At 42.1% G+C, this 20,683-nt stretch overlaps 1 protein-coding gene across 2 annotated transcripts in view; it reads right to left on the minus strand.

Annotated features, from left to right (window-relative positions):
- Positions 1 to 3,250: 3,250 nt before the first annotated feature.
- Positions 3,251 to 20,683, minus strand: part of LOC137355287 (serine/threonine-protein phosphatase 2B catalytic subunit beta isoform) — a 107,017-nt gene continuing 89,584 nt past the window's right edge. For both annotated transcript variants that reach the window (XM_068020246.1, XM_068020247.1), the window contains exon 13: positions 3,251 to 5,258. In XM_068020246.1, coding sequence (XP_067876347.1) covers positions 5,080 to 5,258 — 179 coding nt within the window. In that variant the 3' untranslated portion in view covers positions 3,251 to 5,079. The remainder of the gene's footprint in view (positions 5,259 to 20,683) is intronic.

Genomic DNA, 20,683 nt, shown 5'->3' on the forward strand with positions numbered 1-20,683 from the left:
GCTGAATATTGGCCAGGACCAGGGAGAACTCCCCTGCTCCAAGAGTAATGCCACCGGATCTTTTACATCCACCTGAGAGGGCAGACAGAGACTTCAGTTTAATGTTCCATCTACGAGGTAGCACCCTTAGTCCTGCACTGGAATGTCAGCCTAGATTATGCACTGAAGGCTCTGGAGCAGGACCTTACTCAGTGGCGAGAGTACTACTGACTGGACAAGGCTGTGAGCAAGGAAGATCATGTGGCTAACATCCTTATGTCATACTGTTTTGAAGGAGATCCAGTGATATTCTCACTGTGCACCAAGGCTTGCATCTACAGTACAGTATGAAGGATGCTGAACAGATGTAAATGGATAAGTTATAGTTAAGATTACGGAGACATGGCTGCAGGGTGAACAAGGTTGGGAACTGAACATCCAGGGGTATTCAATATTTAGGAAGGACAGACAAAAAGGGAATGGAGATGGAGTAGCGTTGTTAGTAAAAGAGGGAATCAATAAAATAGTGAGGAAGGATATTAGCTCAGAGAATCCTGATGTGGAATCTGTATGGGTGGAGCTAAGAAACACCAAGGGGCAGAAAACGTTGGTGGGGGTTGTATATAGATCCCCAAACAGCAGTGGTGATATAGAGGATGGCATTAAACAAGAAATTAGAGACGCATGCAATATGGGTACAACTGTAATTATGGGTGACGTTAATCTACATATAGATTGGACAAACCAAATTAGCAATAATACTGTAGAGGAGAAATTCCTGGAGTGCGTACATGATGGTTTTTTTGACCAATACGTTGAGGAACCAACGAGAGAACAGGCCATCCTAGACTGGGTATTGTGCAATGAGAAAGGATTAGTTAACAATCTTGTTCTGCAGGCTCCCTTGGGGAACAGCGACCTAATATGATAGAATTCTTCATTAAGCTGGAGAGCGAGAGCGTTGATTCTGAGACTAGGGTCCTGAATCTAAATAAACGAAACTATGAAGGTATGAGGCGTAAGTTGGCTATGATAGACTGGGGAACGTTACTTAAAGGGTTGACAGTGGATAGGCAATGGCTAGCATTTAAAGAGCGCATGGATGAATTACAACAATTGTTCATTCCTGTCTGGCGCAAAAACAGGAAGGGGGGCTCAACTGTGGCCTACAAAAGAAATTAGGGATAGTATTAGATCCAAGGAGGAGAAATATAAAATGGCCAGAACAAGCAGCAAACATGAGGATTGGGAGCAGTTTAGAATTCAGCAAAGGAGGACAAAGGGATTGATTAAAAAGGGGAAAATAGAGTATGAGATTAAGCTGGCAGAGAACATAAAAACTGACTGTAAAAGCTTCTATACATATGTGAAGAGAAAAAGATTAGTGAAGATAAATGTGGGTCCTTTACAATCAGAAACGGGGGAATTTATAATGGGGAACAAAGAAATGGCTGACCAATTAAATACATACTTTGGTTCTGTCTTCACAAAGGAGGTCACAAATTACTTCCCAGAAATGTTGGGGAACATAGGGTCTAGTGAGAAGGAGGAACTGCATGAAATCAGTATTAGTAGGGAAATGGTGTTAGGAAAATTGATGGGATTGAAGGCCAATAAATCCCCAGGGCCTGATAATCTACATCTCAGAGTACTTAAGGAAGTGGCCCTAGAAATAGTAGATGCATTGCTGGTCATTTTTGAAAATTCTATAGACTCTGGAACAGTTCCAACAGATTGGAGGGTAGCTAATGTAACCCCACTATTTAAAAAAGGAGGCAGAGAGAAATCTGTTCCGAAGAAGGGTCACTGACCCGAAACGTTAACTCTGCTTCTCTTTCCACAGATGCTACAAGACCTGCTGAGTGATTCCAGCATTTCTTGTTTTTGTTTCAGACAAAGTCAACCTGGATTTACGAAAGGGAAATCATGCTAGACAAATCTACTGGAATTTTTTGAGGATGTAACTAGTAGAATAAATAAGGGAGAAGCAGTGGATGTGGTGTATTTGGACTTTCAGAAGGCTTTCGATAAGGTCCCACATAAGAGATTAGCATGCAAAATTAAAGCACATGGGATTGGGGGTAAGGTATTGACATGGATAGAGAACTGGTTGGCAGACAGGAAACAAAGAGTAGGAATAGACGGTCTTTTTCCAAGTGGCAGGCAGAGACTAGTGAGGTACCGCAGGGATCAGTGCTAGGACCCCAGTGCTATTCACAATATATATTAATGATATAGCTGAGGGAATTAAATGTAATATATCCAAGTTTGCAGATGACACAAAGCTGGGTGGGAATTAGAGGTGTGAGCAGGATGCAGAGAAGCTCCAGTGTGATTTGGAGAGCTTGAGCGAGTGGGCAAATACATGGCAGATGTAGTATAATGTGGATAAATGTGAGGTTATCCACTTTGGTGACAAAAACAGGAAGGCAGATTATCTGAACTACAATAGATTGGGAAAGGGGGAGGTGCAGCGAGACCGGGGTGCCCTTGTGCACCAGTTGCTGAAAGTAAGCATGCAGGTGCAGCAGGCAGTTAAGACGGCAAATGGTATGTTGGCCTTCATAGCGAGAGAATTCGAGTACAGGAGCAAGAATGTCTTGCTGCAATTATACAGGGCCTTGGTGAGACCACACCTTGAGTATTTGTGTGCAGTTTTGGTCTGCTTATCTGAGGAAGGATGTTCTTGCTATGGAGGGCGTGCAGCAAAGGTTCACCAGACTGATTCCTGGGATGGCAGGACTGACGTATGAAGAGAGATTGGGTCGATTAGGCTTGTATTCACTAGAGTTTAGAAGAATGAGAGGGGATCTCATAGAAACCTACAAAATTCTAACAGGACTGGACAGACTAGATGCAGGAAGGATGTTCCCGATGGCGGGCGTCTCCTGGACCAGGGGTCACAGTCTAAGGATAAGGGGTAAGCCATTTAGGACGAAGATGAGGAGATATTTCTTCACCCAGAGAGCAGTGAACCTGTGGAATTCTCCATCACGGAAAGCAGTTGAGGCCAAATCATTAAATATATTCAAGAAAGAGTTGGATATAGTTCTTTGGGCTAAAGGGATCAAGGGATACGGGGAGAAAACAGGAACAGGGTACTGAGTTTGGATGATCAGCCATGATAGTATTGAATGGCGGAGTAGGCTCAAAGGGCCAACTGTCTTACTCCTGCCCCTATTTTTCTATGAATGAAGATTGAGTGCTGCAGGAACTATTTTAATTTTTGTTGCAAGTTGGTCACAAGTCAATTCAAACAAAAGAGACTAAATAATTAAATCCCCATTATAATTAGACATAAAACCAAATATAAAGCTAGTAATTTTCAGTGGAGTCAGAACTTTCAGGAGGGTAAGAACAGGAGAGAAAAGCTGACCTCAAATCACAGTATTTACAATCTCTGCCATCTCAGGGCAGGAAACATCAAGTACAAAACAATGACTGCTAAATTTTATGTATATTTCAATCAAATGAAAAGGCCAGTGTATTGCAATTAAATGCACACTGATCAAACCAACACAAGGAGGCAGAATGAATGTCCCATTTACTGCAATGGCGATGGTGGAGAGTCTGAATATTACTGTTTTCAGCAACGATTGTAAGGAACTTTATCATTTTCAGAGGAAAAAGAATAAATCCACACTGTCCAATAAAAGCAGTGGCCCATACACAACATTTATTGTGTACCGTCTTATAAAATAATTAAATATTTCGGAGCAGGCATACAGCTTCCAGCTGAGACAGACTTATGTACATGTGCTCATGGCAAACAAAGAGAGATGATTTTTTTTCGGTGATCAACATTTCAAGTTGTGTTTGGGGAGGGGTGGGGGGGGGGGGGTGGGGAAAGGAGGGAATGAGAAATGAATCAGGTCATAAATGCATAAAAATGCAGCCGAGTACTGTGACAATCAGTATCATTATTAATTGAATAAAACACTAGCTTTTTGACATGATGTATTTGAACAAAGCAATCTTATAAAAAAAAAATTAACATGCAACCTTGATTTGACACTGTCACCACGATCTTGTTTTTAAACTGGGCCATAGCTTGCACTGCATAAAGAGAAACGTTAAAATGTCTGAAGCTTTTCCACCCTGGGGGTCGGTGCGATATAAGCCAATCGAATACTCACAATGCACTAAAAGGTATCCATTACATTGATGTAACCCTATAGATGCTGCCCTGTACATTATAGGTCTATATATTAAATATCTGCAAAATGGAAAAAAACATGCATACAGAAATTACACAGCTAAGCTTTACAGACTTGATATGAATCAAATGTCTTTCCATAATGTACAAAATTCAATGAAATGTACCTTTCAATTAATATTGTGCGTGGGCTATTAATTCAAAATACATATTAAAACTGAAAAGGGGCCAGAAATGTCAATTTAACAGAAGCTGGGTTTCAATGGGCCAGTGTCTTCCGGGTTAAATAGCTTTGGTTTCTTTTAAAGCAAGAAACATTCCTACAAACTACGATGCAGCAATTGTAACACAGGATTAATAACATCCCATAGAAGGAATAAGGCTGAGGTCAGCATGTTACTAGGCCCTGCCATCCAATAGATTTATTTTGGCATTTTCTGAATTTAAAATACATCTTTTTGCAGCCTCAGAATTACTTTTTAAGACCATTCTACCATTTAAAAACTTGTCTTTTAGCAGACATTATTTATGAAACAATGTTCAGCAATAAATAGTCAGCTCTTCAGCATTAATTAGGGTTTCTATTCAAATTCTGATTGAAATTGACTAAAGCTATTCAAGAAAGATTCGGCTTGTAAACTTAACAGGTGTTGAAGTCGATGGGCGCGAGATGCTACTCTAGATGTGATTTAGTGAAAAAAGTAATGCCTTTCCAAGGGTCCAGAAGTCTTGAATATATGCTGCATGCGCATGAATCTCCGTCTACCACAGGCCGTTCTCTCAAAAGCAGGATGGCTTTACCATATCTGATCATTTAAAGTCACCAAATTTGTTCAGCTGTTCAAAAACATATGAATAGATCGCTTTGGCCAAGAAACTGAAGCCATTTCAGAAGCTGTGATTCAGGGAAATCTCAGGCAATATGGGATTGCGAAGGGACACGGTCACTGTATGTTGCTGTTGCCAGTTCCATTGTTCTCGTTAGTATTTGCCGTGCTCACTGAATTGATACCATCTTGCTGGGGAGCATCTTTCCGTGGAGGCATTCGTTCATTAATCCTGTCCAAGCCCTTAGCTTCTTCAAAACTGCAGATTTTGTGTTGTGGTGAGAATCCTCGGATTGCTTAACGAAATGCAGAATAAATGAGTAAATAATGGAAATGGCACAACAGAAAGTAAATTTCTTTAAATAATAAATCAGAGGTGCTGGACAGTTTTAAGAACGTCTTGCTTGTCGTTGAGTGAAACATTTTTGTTACTCACTCACCAACATAATAGTCTGTCACCAGACACTCCTCCACTGTGCTGGAGAGAACTATAGCACTGAACACTTGACAGAGAAACTACAGAGCACCCAAGTCCTATCAGAGCAAATTGCTTAGTTTAGTTTAGTTTAGAGATACAGCACTGAAACAGGCCCTTCGGCCCACCGAGTCTGTGCCGACCATCAACCACCCATTTATACTAATCCTACACTAATTAAGGATAATCAATCAGAGAAAGCGACAGTGCATCCAAGGTCTAGATTTCCCTATAGCGTACTGGTGCAAGTGGGGTTCCCTTGGAGTGCAAAAGTGTACCAGAACAGTGGACTAATCTAATGAGAAGTTTAACGGAGAAACAAACTTACATCTCAGTATCTGAAATTTCTTACTTTATTCATCTCTTGTGGCCATAGTGTGTTCAATAGCCAAGGATTCTTTCCTGCATTACCATGTGAGTAAAATCAGACATGGACAACCACTGGAAAGGCTTTGGTTTTTATAAAAAGGGAAAAATTAAATGTGAAAATGAGTTCATTTTTCTGCCATTTTTAATTAATTTTGTTTGGGTTTTTGCATTGTGCAATCAGAATTCTGAGCCAATCTTTGTGATCCAATTTCGAAATACACGCCAATGACTGGGAACTCTGCCATGATTTCATGTTATGTATGGCGGTTGGAACCTATCTTATCTGATCCAGAATCATCTTCAGGAAGGATAGGGGAGGAATGGAAGCTTATTACCCTCAGGAAATGATTTTAGATTAGATTAGATTAGAGATACAGCACTGAAACAGGCCCTTCAGCCCACCAAGTCTGTGCCGAACATCAACCACCCATTTATACTAATCCTACACTAATCCCATATTCCTACCAAACATCCCCACCTGTTCCTATATTTCCCTACCACCTACCTATACTAGTGACAATTTATAATGGCCAATTTACCTATCAACCTGCAAGTCTTTTGGCTTGTGGGAGGAAACCGGAGCACCCGGAGAAAACCCACGCAGACACAGGGAGAACTTGCAAACTCCACACAGGCAGTACCAGGAATCGAACCCGGGTCCCTGAAGCTGTGAGGCTGCGGTGCTAACCACTGCGCCACTGTGCCGCCCCACAGAGGACTATGTTGGTGAGTTTGATTTCAAATAACGTTACTCAAAAAGAGACAGTAAAAAAGATAAATAGAGTACAATCACATAAAGTGGCTGACTCCATGACTGCTGTCTGAGGAAGCAAATTTAAGAATTTTTGGAAGCTACTATTTGATAAATCTACTAACATCCATGTACAATCTAAATATATATCACATTTAACAATTTCAAAGTCCATTACAAAGTAAAACTAGCTTATCAGAGGTAAAAAGCATCTATCTTGAGTATAGTCCTGTTATCTTACTTGAAGACAGTCAAATAAGTCAACACCAAGCCCTTTAATCAGAGGGCTTCCATCAATCAAATTTACAGTTTAAAATCTATCACCATTAATCTTGCACAACCAGGCAGATGATGTGCTGTGAACCAAAGACTAATCTATATAAAGAAAAGGAGCCACCTTATCTTTCACAGACTGTAAGTAAGCTGAAGGCCCATTCCATTACAGTTTTCATTTGGCGAGAGGCAGCTTACTTGGGACGGTTATCTATTGGCATTTTACAGTTCAGTTGATTTGCCCGTTTGCCCAATTTGCTCAAATGGACAAGTTCTGATGCATCAATTCGTTCAAGAAGAAATCACAATTTATTCAACTGTACATCAAAGAAAGTTAAGGAAATGCACAAATTGAACCATCTTTGGTGAATAGAAATTGTTTCCCCTCCTTTTATGTTGACTGACACCACAGATGTGGCAACATTCAACATTGTGCCCTAGTGTGGCTGAATTCAGCCACTCACTAGATCATCTCAAAGGCCCACTGGGCGAACATGCCCCTTACTTTTCAATCATCCACTATTGAAACAGCAGTACAAAGAATTTCTGAGGCACAGCTTAAAGAAAGCCCAATAGCATCACCCAGGTTAGTTCAGAAGGCAAAACAAAGATGCTGTAATGGGAAATCACTCTTCAACTCACTTACCATCAAGATGGTGGTGCATCTGACTAAGAGTTAAACAGAAACATGCAAAATATTTCAGCACTCACATGCAGTAACTTCAAACATTGGAAAGACTTCACTGACATGCAGATATCAAACTGACAAAACATGCTCCATATAAACTGACAAAGCTGTTAATGAACACACCATTCAGATACCAACTCATTTCCACAATATTACCTCATCCAAGGTAATATAGACAGTGGGACGACTAAACCTAACTCAACCTTACAAAGCAAAAACACACAATATTCCTCAAAAATTTTTTGTATTCACAACAAAAATGAATGATAAACCAATTCAATTCCTGCTTGTGCAAGTTAAGATACACCCAAAATCTCGATCGTTTTGACCCCTCCCGCCCCCACACACCCCAAAAAACTCTGCACATCTCTGTTGCCGACACACTGGCGTACCTTCATCAGCCTCAATTGCCTCAACTGTGGCTGTACAGAAGTGAGCAGTTGCATGCAAAATGAATGAGAGAGATGAGTAGCGTAGTATTTCATAGAAATAGCAAGGAACGAACAGTAGCATAACATATCATCCCCAGACAGAACTGTATTGAACTCCAGATTCAGAACAGCAGCTTTAATTCGCAACAGTGTTAATAAACAGTATAGGAAATAAAAGTTCCAACAAACAATGCACAATTAACAATTTGTCTAAAGCCCAATACTGAAAGTTTCAAGTAAAACAATATGAAAATGAATCTTTTCAGCTTACTTTAGTTTTCTTTTACCTTGGCCTCAAGGGGGGCGGAAAAAAAATCAATTTTGGCTCAGACAAATTTATTCTGTAACGGACATACACCAAAGCACTTTTAATTTGGAGAGAGTCAGAACAGATTGGTCATCAGATATTATGAATTGTTCATGTCAAAGCCTCCTCTTCTGACTAATTCAGAATGAACAATCAAATTTTCACAAGCAGGAATCTGCAGCAGGATTGGAAGAACTTTTTCACTTCACTGGCAAATAGTAATACAGCTTGAATGTTAGTTAAAAAGAAAATTGGGACAGGTCTATGGGGTAGCTTTACGTTGTACTGATTTAGGCAATGGTGTCAATTATTACATAACTCCAGGGTATAAAAATCTGCAAGGTGAAAGGCTGAATAAGAATGAGGAGGAATGCAGAACTTTAACAGACAGGCCAAACAGTCTGTCTCAAACGTTTGTCAATTCTGTCTACATCACCGTTGTTACGACCAGGTGAGAAAGGGGGCTAGGGTTCCCTCTCAGCTTTCACCTCGTCTTACCGTAACAGGGTTTTATTTTAAAATGCCGTGTTTTTGAACTCCCCCTTAGTGAATCCTTGTTCACTGCTTTCCAATTGTAAGGCAAAGAAACCAGCCAAACAGGTTTTCTTAGGTTTAAAGAAGAAAGCTTGAACTTTATTAAACTTAAACCCTAATTCGGTTAACGCCTACGGATATGTGACGTGCCCACGCTAGCATGCAGATAGAGACAGAAAAGAGAAGAAATAAAGTGGAAAAGTTTGAGGCAATAGTTGAAGATGGTTTTGGTTACTGTTCTCAGAGCTCGCTGTAGAGTTCTTGATTGTAGTTAGGTCTTGCTTTTCGTTGGGGCCCAGTCTTCTTCTTAAATCTTGTTCAATGTAGGAGACTTTTCTCTCGAGGTTCACATGTCTTCAGTGGGTTTGGAGTTCCGTGAGAAAGAGATGGGAGCAGACAGGATAGGTCTTCTCAGTCCAGGAGCAAACAGTCTTTCTGCCTTCAAACTCTGTGGCTAGTTCAAAAAAAGCCCTGGACCAGCCAGTCATGTGACCAGCTGGTTTAACCAGTCCTGGCTTTTGCGAATTGTATCACCTTAGCAGTCTCTGGAATGCTCTTCCTTACACCTTCAATGTCTGGTCAAAAATCCATTGTGGGTTAAGTGGACCAGGCCCTCTGTCTCCACAAGCACTGTCTTGTTAGTATGCAAATGTCCTTCCAGCCAAGTGTCTGGTGATTTTTTTAAAAAATCCTTTCTTCACTCCAGCAACAGTTTAAAATCAATGTTCACATGACAAAATTAATATGCCTCATTCTTGGCAGGTGGGAGCCTTCATGACACTGTTGATACATTTTTTACCTGAACGAAAACATGTTGAATGATTTTTATGTTCATTAATGTGAGAGATGTTACTGCTGGGGAATGGAACCCTCTCAACCATTCAGTGCCAAGTATTCCTATTGACAAAGTAAAGCTCCCTCTACTCTATCAAGTTAAACTGCCTCAGGCCCAACTTCAGAAGGTAGCAAGAATTCAAAGGTATCCAGAATAACTGATTTTGTGGCTCAATTTCAGCCCTGTCCTGCTGTCCCAACTTCAAAGCTGGAATAGGCAGACAATGATGTTATATTCAGAATTGGGATTCAATAACCGAGAAGATAAAATAGGCAGTGTTGAAATGAATCAATTCATCAACCAAAGGTTTCACTGGGTGTGAATATCAATATTGCATTTTCTGTAGTTAAGTAGAAGGGGAGCACGATGCTGGACATTGACTTCTGCTGTAAATACCTTATTAATTCATCAGATACAATTTATTCAGCTCACATAATTGGCTATTCTGCATGTGTGAGCTTAGAAATCCAATGCTGGCAGGCTATCCATCTGCATAAGCAACACATTGGATCATGTCCTCAATCAATGGCCAAGTGAATGTACTTCTCAGCTGGAAAGCAATCAGAAGCAGGCAATCTGGATTTTTTTCCCTTCCCCTCCAGAGCCTAGAGGACACCAATGCCAACTGCATCTCTGGTGAGATCAGTTAGCTCACCCAACAGAACAGTGTGTTAATCTGGGATCTTCATACGTGTATAGCTTAGTACAATTCCGATCCGTATCCATGCATCAGGAAAAGGATTCTAATCTCCATTAAGAAACGCAAGCAGCATCAGCAGTTTTCAAAGAGGATTTGGTTTTAATTTTTTCAGCCACTTGCAATTTTGTTAGAAAAATATACAAAGATCTGTCCTGGATCAGTGGATAAAAGTTATATGATTAAGCACATCAAAACATGGCCATCTGACAGTAAAAATTTAGAATGCAGATGTACACCAATTGAAATGGCACAGGAAATCAAATTCTGTCTTTGCCATCACTTTTTGAGCCAGCCAACTCCCTCTAGTAGTATTCAGCTTCCGGTACCCTGATCTCTTGCATGTTGAATGCAAATACACGCCATCTACTGGTGCCCAGGGATAGCCTCACATGCCCCAATGCTATCACTAAGCTATAATTTACCAACCTGGAAAGGAAAGGACTTGGATTTATAAAGCACCTTTCACCAGCCAGGACATCCCAGAGTGCTTTACAGAAAATAAAGAATTTTTGAAGTGTAGTCGCTGTTGTAGTGAAACACAGCAGCCAACTAACGAACACAAAAGGCAATGTCATACATGACCAGATAATCTGTTTTAACAATGTTTGTTGAGGGATAAATATTGGCCAGGACATCAGGAGAACTCTCCTGTTTAACCAAACAGCACCATGGGATCTTTTACATCTACCTGACAGGGTCTCGGTTGAACGCCTCATCTGAAAGACAGCACCTCCGACAGCGCAGCATTCCCTCAGTACTGTACGCGGAGTGTCAGGCTAGAGTTTGTGCTCAAGTCTCTGGAGTGGACTTAAAGCCACAACCTTCTGACTGAGAGGCAAGAGTGTTACCACTGAGTCACAGCTGACAGAGAAGGCATAGTATTTCCTCAAGCTAAATTTAACCACCTATTAGGGGTAATTATGAAACTTTGGTAGGACCTCATTTGCAGTATGGTGCACAGTTTTGGTCCCCCAGCCCAGAAAGGGCATAATGACTCTGGGGAAAGGTCAAAGACAGGCAACTTGGGAGCTTAATGCCCCAAAAGGACATCAGTGAGCTACATATACTCAACACTTTGGGTTTACACCGAGGGATCTGATCCAGGTGTTTATTATTAATGGCATTGCCACCATATGAGTAGATCTGATGGGACTAGGTAGAACTAGGGACCAGCTGTATAAACTGAAGAGGCCGGGAATGACGTCTGAGGGCTGGATGTTTTATTTTTCCCCAGAGGTGATGGGTCTGTAGAGTAGGATTCTAGAGTAGGGAACATGATTCATGACAGCCCTCCAAGCAGCTGTTAGGACTTATGGGAAAAAGGGCTTAACATAGCACACGGAAGGTGGGAGTGAATCATTCTGGATAATTAATGGGTTTGCGGCCTCCCAGGGCTGGTCTCATTACTCACGAGGTCAGAGAGGAATTTTTACTCCTGAATTGGCTACTGTTCTGTGGCTTTTTACCTCTCTCTGCAGGTGGAAGAGTTTTGGTATGAGGGTGAAATCTGTCAAAATGAGGTGGAATGTTTGTGGGCCTGACAGTCTTTCATTCGAAACGTGGAAACATACAGCACAGGAGGCCATTCAGCCCATCGTGCCACAGCTGGCTCTTTGAAGGAGCAGTTACTCCTGTAGTTCCTCATCCCTGCTTGTCTATAACCCTGTAAGTTCCTCATCCTCAAGCACCTGTCCAACTCCCTTTTTAAATTATTTATGGAACCAGCTTCCGACACCTTTTTAGGGCGAGTGCTCCAGATCACGACAACTCAGTGACGACAATTCTCCTCATCTCCCCTCGAGATCTTTAGTCAATGATTTTGAATCTATGACCTTTGGTTACTGACCCACTCACCAGAGGGAATCATTCTTCTCTATCTACTTTATCAAAACCTCTATTAACTTTTCCAACCTCTCCTCATAATTGAAGTCCCTCACCTTGGTCACATCCTGGTAAACCTCCTCTATACCCTTTCTAAGGCCTTTACATCTTTAGTGAAGTGTGGTGCCCAGAATTGTCCACAATTCTCCAGCTGAGACCTAACCAGTGATTTTTAAAAATTCTTTCATGGGATGTGGGCATCATTGGCAAGGCCAACATTTGTTGCCCACCTCTAATTGCTCTTGAGTGGCTTGCTAGGCCATTTCAGAGGACAGTTAAGTGTCAACCACATTGCTGTGGGTCTAGAGTCACAGGTAGGCCAGACCCGGTAAGGACAGCAGATTTCCTTCCTTAAAGGTTCTGATGAAAGGTCACCGACCTGAAATGTTAACCCAGTTTCTTTCTCCACAGATGCTGCTAGACCTGCTGAGTATTTCCAGCACTTCGTTTTTATTTCAGATTTCCAGCATCTGCAGTAGTTTGCTTTTATTTTAACCACCTTCGCAACTTGCCATGCCACCTGCAAGGCTTTGTGCATATGGACACCAAGGTCTCTCTGTTCGTCTATACTTTTCACAATCGTCCCATTTAAAGTATACTAGATTCCCATGTTAGTCCTCCCAAAGTCCAACTGGTCCTCAACACAAATATAATCGACGAATACAGATCTCTTAAAATAAAATTCTGATTACGACATGCAAAAGAATTAATTATAAATAAGGGTCTGTTACAAGTAATATTGCAGCAACTGTGTAGAGATGAAAGTACTGGTGTGACTAAACAGGGCAGCTTTACACAACTAATGCTTTTGATACAAAGGAAGTAGTTTTAAGTTTTCACAGTAGTTGAACAGCGAGCTGATTTAGTGGGGTCAGCAGGGAATTACCCCATGTTAAGGAGCTGTTGTTACCATTTAATGCAACATTGCACAATAAGCTTTAATTAAAATGGATTTAGTCGGTTACTAAAATTGACAATTTATCAAATAACTGCAAAAACTGGACATCAGAAATAAAAATGGAAAATGCTAGAAAATATACAGGAAGTCAGTCAGCATCTGTAAAGTAACAGACAGCTGAATCTTCCAGAGGAGAGGCCTTACTGACTGTCTTACTATGCGTTTTCACTATTTTCGGTATTTATTTGACAATTACTTAACATGAGATTACAAGAAAAGGATTCTAAAGTTGCCAGAAATAGTAGCAAACCTGAGGATTGGAAGGATTTTAGAATACAGCAAAGGAGGACCAAGAAACTGATAAAGAAAGGGGGAATAGGAATGTAAACTAGCAAAAAACACAAAAACGGACTGTAAAAGCTTCTATAGGTATGTAAAAAGGACATGCTTGGCTAGACAAATGTGGGTCCATTACAGGTAGAGTCAGGAGAATTTATAATGGGGAACAGAGAAATGGCAGAGAAGCTAAATGATTACTTTGCACCTGTCTTCACTGAGGAAGATACAAGAAATCTCCCAGAATTTGAGATCCAAGGGACGAGGGAGAATGAGGAATTGAAAGAAATTAGTATTAGTAAGAAAGCTGTATTGGAGAAATTAATGGAGCTGAAGGTTTACAAGTCCCCGGGACCCGATATTCTACGTCCCAGAGTGTTGAAAGAGGTAGCTATGGAGATAGTGGATGCATTGGTGATCATCTTCCAAAATTCTATAGATTCTGGAATGGTTCCTGATTGGAAGGTAGCAAATGACACCCCACTATTTAAGAAGGGAGGGAGAGAGAAAACAGGGAATTACAGACTTGTTAGCCTTACATCAGTCGTTTTGAAAATGCTAGAATATATTCTAAATGATGTGATAAATGGACACTTGGATAATAATGATCTGTTTGGGCACAGTCAACATGGATTCATGAATGAGAAATCATGTATGACAAACCTGTTTTGAGGTTGTTACTAACAGAATTGATGAAGGGGTCAGTGGACGTAGTATACTTGGATTTTCAGAAGGCTTTTGTTTAGGTTCCCCCACAGGAGGTTGTTAGCAAAGTTAAAGCACATGAGATAGAAGGTAATATATTTGCATGGATTAAAGATTGGTTAACAGGCAGAAAACAGAGAGTAGGAATAAACAGTCATTATCATGTTGGCAGGCTGTGACTATTAGGGTACTGCAAGGATCAGCACTTGGGCCTCAACTGTTCACAATATATCTCAATGATTTGGATGCGGGGACCAAATGTAATATTCCCAAGCTCGCGGATGACACAAAAACTAGGTGGGAATGTGTTGTGAGGAAGATGCAAAGCGGCTTCAAGGGGATTTGGAAAGACAGTGAGTGGGTAAGAACATGGCAGTTGGAATATAATGTGGAAAAATGTGAGGTTATCCATTTTGGTAGGAGGAACAGATGTGCAGAGTATTTCTTAAATGGTAAGAGATTAGAAAATGTAGATGTACAAAGGGGCCAGGGTGTCCTCGCCAATAAGTCACTGAAAGCTAACATGCAGGTGCAGCAAGCAATTAGGAATGCTAATTGTTTGTTGGCCTTTATCGCAAAAGAATTTGAGTACAGGAGTAGTAAAGTCTTGCTTCAATGGTACAGAACCTTGGTTAGACCACACTTGGAATACTGTGTGCAGTTTTAGTCCCCTTACCTTAGGAAGGATATTATTGCCATAGAGGGAGTGCATTGAAGATTCACCAGACTTGTTCCCGGGATGGCGGGACTGTCCTATGAAGAGAGATTGGGGAAACTGGGCCTGTATTCTCTAGCGTTTCGAAGAATGAGAGGTGATCTCATTAAAACCTACAAAATATTTAAAGGGATAGACAGGGTAGATACAGCTAAGATGTTTCCCCTGGCTGGGGAGTCGAGAACCAGGGGACACAATTTCAAAATAAGGGGGAAGCCACTTAGGACTGAGATGAGGAGACATTTCTTTACTCAGAGGGTTGTGAATCTTTGGAATTATCTACCCCAGACAGCTGTGGAAGCTCAGTCATTGAGTATTTTTAAAGCAGAGGTTAACAGATTTCTAAATACCAGTTGCATAAAGGGATATGGGGATAGTGTGGGAAAAGGGCATTGAAGTGGATGATCAGCCATGATCGTATTGAACGGTGGAGCAGGCTCAATGGGCTGAATGGCCTATCCCTGCTGCTATGTTCCTATATCGGTGCTTTTATTTCACAGAAGATAAACTTTTCATATCAGATGTTTATTACTTTAAAAAGCAATCTTCATTTTTGAGGTCCAAATGCTACAGGCAGTATTGCAGAAAATATTCCAATCAGTGAGATCCTATACGCTGACATCAACACGAGCAGAATTTCTCACCCACAGCTGTTACAAAAATTTCTAAATTCACTTGTAACAGCCCTTCAAAACACTCCCACAGGGGATGCTGAGACCAAGTGGGCCCACATCAGAGACGCCATCTATGAGTCAGCTTTGACCACCTACGGCAAAAGTGCGAAGAGAAATGCAGACTGGTTTCAATCTCATAATGAAGAGCTGGAACCTGTCATAGCCGCTAAGCGCATTGCACTTTTGAACTACAAGAAAGCCCCCAGCGATTTAACATCCGCAGCACTTAAAGCAGCCAGAAGTACTGCACAAAGAACAGCTAGGCGTTGCGCAAACGACTACTGGCAACACCTATGCAGCCATATTCAGCTGGCCTCAGACACCGGAAACATCAGAGGAATGTATGATGGCATGAAGAGAGCTCTTGGGCCAACCATCAAGAAGATCACCCCCCTCAAATCTAAATCGGGGGACATAATCACTGACCAACGCAAACAGATGGACCGCTGGGTTGAGCACTACCTAGAACTGTACTCCAGGGAGAATGCTGTCACTGAGACTGCCCTCAATGCAGCCCAGCCTCTACCAGTCATGGATGAGCTGGACATACAGCCAACCAAATCGGAACTCAGTGATGCCATTAATTCCCCAGCCAGCGGAAAAGCCCCTGGGAAGGACAGCATTACCCCTGAAATAATCAAGAGTGCCAAGCCTGCTATACTCTCAGCACTACATGAACTGCTATGCCTGTGCTGGGACGAGGGAGCAGTACCCCAGGACATGCGCGATGCCAACATCATCACCCTCTATAAAAACAAAGGTGACCGCGGTGACTGCAACAACTACCGTGGAATCTCCCTGCTCAGCATAGTGGGGAAAGTCTTTGCTCGAGTCGCTCTGAACAGGCTCCAGAAGCTGGCCGAGCGCGTCTACCCTGAGGCATAGTGTGGCTTTCGTGCAGAGAGATCGACTATTGACATGCTGTTCTCTCTTCGTCAGATACAGGAGAAATGCCGTGAACAACAGATGCCCCTCTACATTGCTTTCATTGATCTCACCAAAGCCTTTGACCTCGTCAGCAGACGTGGTCTCTTCAGACTACTAGAAAAGATCGGATGTCCACCAAAGCTACTAAGTATCATCACCTCATTCCATGACAATATGAAAGGCACAATTCAACATGGTGGCTCCTCATCAGAGCCCTTTCCTATCCTGAGTGGTGTGAAACAGGGCTGTGTTCTCGCACCCACACTTTTTGGGATTTTCTTCTCCCTGCTGCTTTCACATGCGTTCAAATCCTCTGAAGAAGGAATTTTCCTCCACACAAGATCAGGGGGCAGGTTGTTCAACCTTGCCCGTCTAAGAGCGAAGTCCAAAGTACGGAAAGTCCTCATCAGAGAACTCCTCTTTGCTGACGATGCTGCTTTAACATCTCACACTGAAGAATGCCTGCAGAGTCTCATCGACAGGTTTGCGTCTGCCTGCAATGAATTTGGCCTAACCATCAGCCTCAAGAAAACGAACATCATGGGGCAGGATGTCAGAAATGCTCCATCCATCAATATTGGCGACCACGCTCTGGAAGTGGTTCAAGAGTTCACCTACCTAGGCTCAACTATCACCAGTAACCTGTCTCTAGATGCAGAAATCAACAAGCGCATGGGTAAGGCTTCCACTGCTATGTCCAGACTGGCCAAGAGAGTGTGGGAAAATGGCGCACTGACACGGAACACAAAAGTCCGAGTGTATCAGGCCTGTGTCCTCAGTACCTTGCTCTACGGCAGCGAGGCCTGGACAACGTATGCCAGCCAAGAGCGACGTCTCAATTCATTCCATCTTCGCTGCCTTCGGAGAATACTTGGCATCAGGTGGCAGGACTATATCTCCAACACAGAAGTCCTTGAAGCGGCCAACACCCCCAGCTTATACACACTACTGAGTCAGCGGCGCTTGAGATGGCTTGGCCATGTGAGCCGCATGGAAGATGGCAGGATCCCCAAAGACACATTGTACAGCGAGCTCGCCACTGGTATCAGACCCACCGGCCGTCCATGTCTCCGTTATAAAGACGTCTGCAAACGCGACATGAAATCGTGTGACATTGATCACAAGTCGTGGGAGTCAGTTGCCAGCATTCGCCAGAGCTGGCGGGCAGCCATAAAGACAGGGCTAAATTGTGGCGAGTCGAAGAGACTTAGTAGTTGGCAGGAAAAAAGACAGAGGCGCAAGGGGAGAGCCAACTGTGCAACAGCCCCAACAAACAAATTTCTCTGCAGCACCTGTGGAAGAGCCTGTCACTCCAGAATTGGCCTTTATAGCCACTCCAGGCGCTGCTTCACAAACCACTGACCACCTCCAGGCGCGTATCCATTGTCTCTCGAGATAAGGAGGCCCAAAAGAAAAGAATTCCAATCAGTGAGATCCTATACGCTGACATGTGGTCGTGCTTGTACCAGACTCCATAGCACAGACACAGCACATTCTGACAGACTGGGTAACATGGCCATTTTATCAGATATACTCTAAACTAACTGTTTCAGTCATTAGGCTTTCCCCTGTACTTTCTTTAGGATTTCTGTTGTGCTTTCTAAAACTTAAATGTCATGTGCAAATTTTATTTCCACTGAGCAAAACCTAACAGACAGCATTGCAGAGAGGGACTATTTGGAAAAAGCAAAATATAGGGGATGCTGGAAATCTGGAATACAAACAGAAATTGCTGGAAAGACTCAACACGTCAGGTAGCATCTGTGAAGAGAGAAACAGAGTTAAGGTTGCAAGTCGATGGCCTTTTGTCAGAACTAGTCATCAGTCTGAAATTAACTCCATGTGTCTTTCATAGGGTTTGTTGGGATGTTGAAACTACAGTTTTTGATGCTCCCCAACAATATTCTGAAAACAAGTGCACATCAATCAATGAAACCACAACAATTTTGAGGCTGGTTTCAATTCCAATATTTTTGCATCTTCTTCCGCCTACTTTCTCCCGCTTCTCTCCTGAAGGTGTCAATACTTTGCTCAGGTATAATTCTAAGGGTGATGGCCCCCTAAGATATCTTACCCATGTTTCCATAGCTTGTGAGTGAGCCTAGACAAGTCTTGACAAGCTAACTGACTATGGGTAGAGTAGGGGAGGGGTCACAGCCAAGTCTGAACCTGTTCTCACCCACTTCTGGATAATGATCAGGAGTTGAAAATCTAGACTAATCTTCTCTCAAGTTGGTGGATGCTTGGGTGAGGAACACAAGAGTAGGTGATTTGTCAAGTACCTTTTGTGAATGTCGCATCGCGTTAAAGGCACTTGTAAACACCAACTGTGCACAATTCATGCAAGAAGCATTTTATCAGCTAAATTTCTGAACATTTTTTCTGAAGAGGTACTGAATCATATTGGCCTTTTAAGCAGTTTCCTCAATGGTGAAAACAACTGCAATAGTAGAGAGGCCCCAGTATTATGGGTTCTACCTCCTTTATATTTCAGGGCAGAATCCAGTGAACAAGAGAAAAAGGGCCTGGCAATTGTTAATCTTTGATGGATAAGGAAGGTGAGTGCAAGCCCCAGGCTGCCCTCTTTAAGGAGCCTCAATGCTCAACCTGTTCGTGGTCAGCACATAAGGTGTCCCCGGTTCTCCAAACTGCCTCATCAGATGGTCCTGGTGCTCCTGGAGGCAGAAACATCACCTCATCCACCTGACATTTGGGTTGTCATTGGTAGCAGCTCTTGAAGGGAGATACTACGGGTTACTTTGCAATTCTGAGCACAAGAAACTATTCTAAAACATCTACTTCAGTGTGTTGCCTTCATTTGTGTGCTCTGTGGTTTAAAACAAGCATTCCATGCCACTACTGGACTGCTTGCAACCCAAAAGTTAATGAGCAAGTATTAAAAGCAAAGTACAGTAGGTTGCATGAGATTTATTTCAAGCCCCACATCGATTTGAAAAAGCTTACATTAAATCCCCAAATGAAGAATTTTATTTGTGGGACTCTTTGGATTAGTCAAACTAATGGTTTAGTAACAATGTCTTAAAGCAGGATCAATTTTAAGATAAATGTTAAAAGACAAAAGACTCAGGTCTCAATGCAGTCTTCTTAAATCATTGGTGTCAAAGTCCAAATCTTAACCCATGATCTAGAAAACTTTTCACATAGTGCCACTTTTTGTACGTCAGAAGCACAGAGTAAGTAGGGACAGGCTAAAAAAATCGGGAAGGGAATGATGAAAATACAGTGGGGGGGAGAAAAAACAATTTTTAGGATTCTGAAAATGGTAAGGAGGTGGGAAGACAGAAGGATTCAACAAGGGAGTTCCAGAGGGCAAGGGAAACGTGGGTGAAAGAGCACAGCCAATGCTGCAAAGAGAGTGTGGAATAAGGAGTAAACTGATACTGGAGGATTGAAAGATACAGCGACAACACGTGGCCACAGACCTTTGAGGATGACTGGGGCAAAGCTATGGATGGAATTGAAAGTGAGGGTCGGGATCTTAAATGAATTCCACTGTGCATGGGGAAATAGTGGAGTTTTGGATGAATATGAACGATGGCAGTGTCATACATAATGTCGGTGAGGACACAGATTAAACATTCAGGATATGCTGTAGTTTGTAGAGGGTGGAGGCCAACACGGAGGAGTTGCTCCTCAAGGTACTTGGAACTTAATCTCAAAATAGTTTTTTCCCTTCCCATCCAGAATGAGTTGCAAAACCCAATTTCTGCTTAAATAGACAATGAAAGCAGTGTAACTGATTTCAAAAAGCTTTTTAGGTTTACTGCCTGACTGTAAAAATTGGGAAAGGAAACAACTGCATAACTAATCCTTAGCATGCTTACAGGTTATGTTTATCATGGTCCTGAATGCCTGGTTTTGGAGACCTCCAACTTTAATTAAAATGAATGGCCAATAGTGTAAAATTTGATATATGGGCTGTACCATTTCCAGTGGAATTTAGTTAACCCATGGCTACAGTCCAGCTGGTCAGTGTGTACCTCCAAGCAGCAATGCCTTTCATTAATTACTGAGCAACAGCTGTACAATGCTACCAAGCACCAGGCACAACATCGTAGATAGAAGAGTCTCTGCCTGAAGTGTTTAAAGTGGCTTAGAAGTTCAGTTTCAACATCTGGGCCATTATCATGGCTATGTTTGCAATATGGGTTCCGATTCCTTAAAATTTTGGTCTCGGATGTGTGTGTTGCTGGCAAGGCTG

This window comes from Heterodontus francisci, chromosome 42 (genome assembly GCF_036365525.1).
Source record: "Heterodontus francisci isolate sHetFra1 chromosome 42, sHetFra1.hap1, whole genome shotgun sequence".
Classification (NCBI taxonomy): Eukaryota; Metazoa; Chordata; class Chondrichthyes; order Heterodontiformes; family Heterodontidae; genus Heterodontus; species Heterodontus francisci.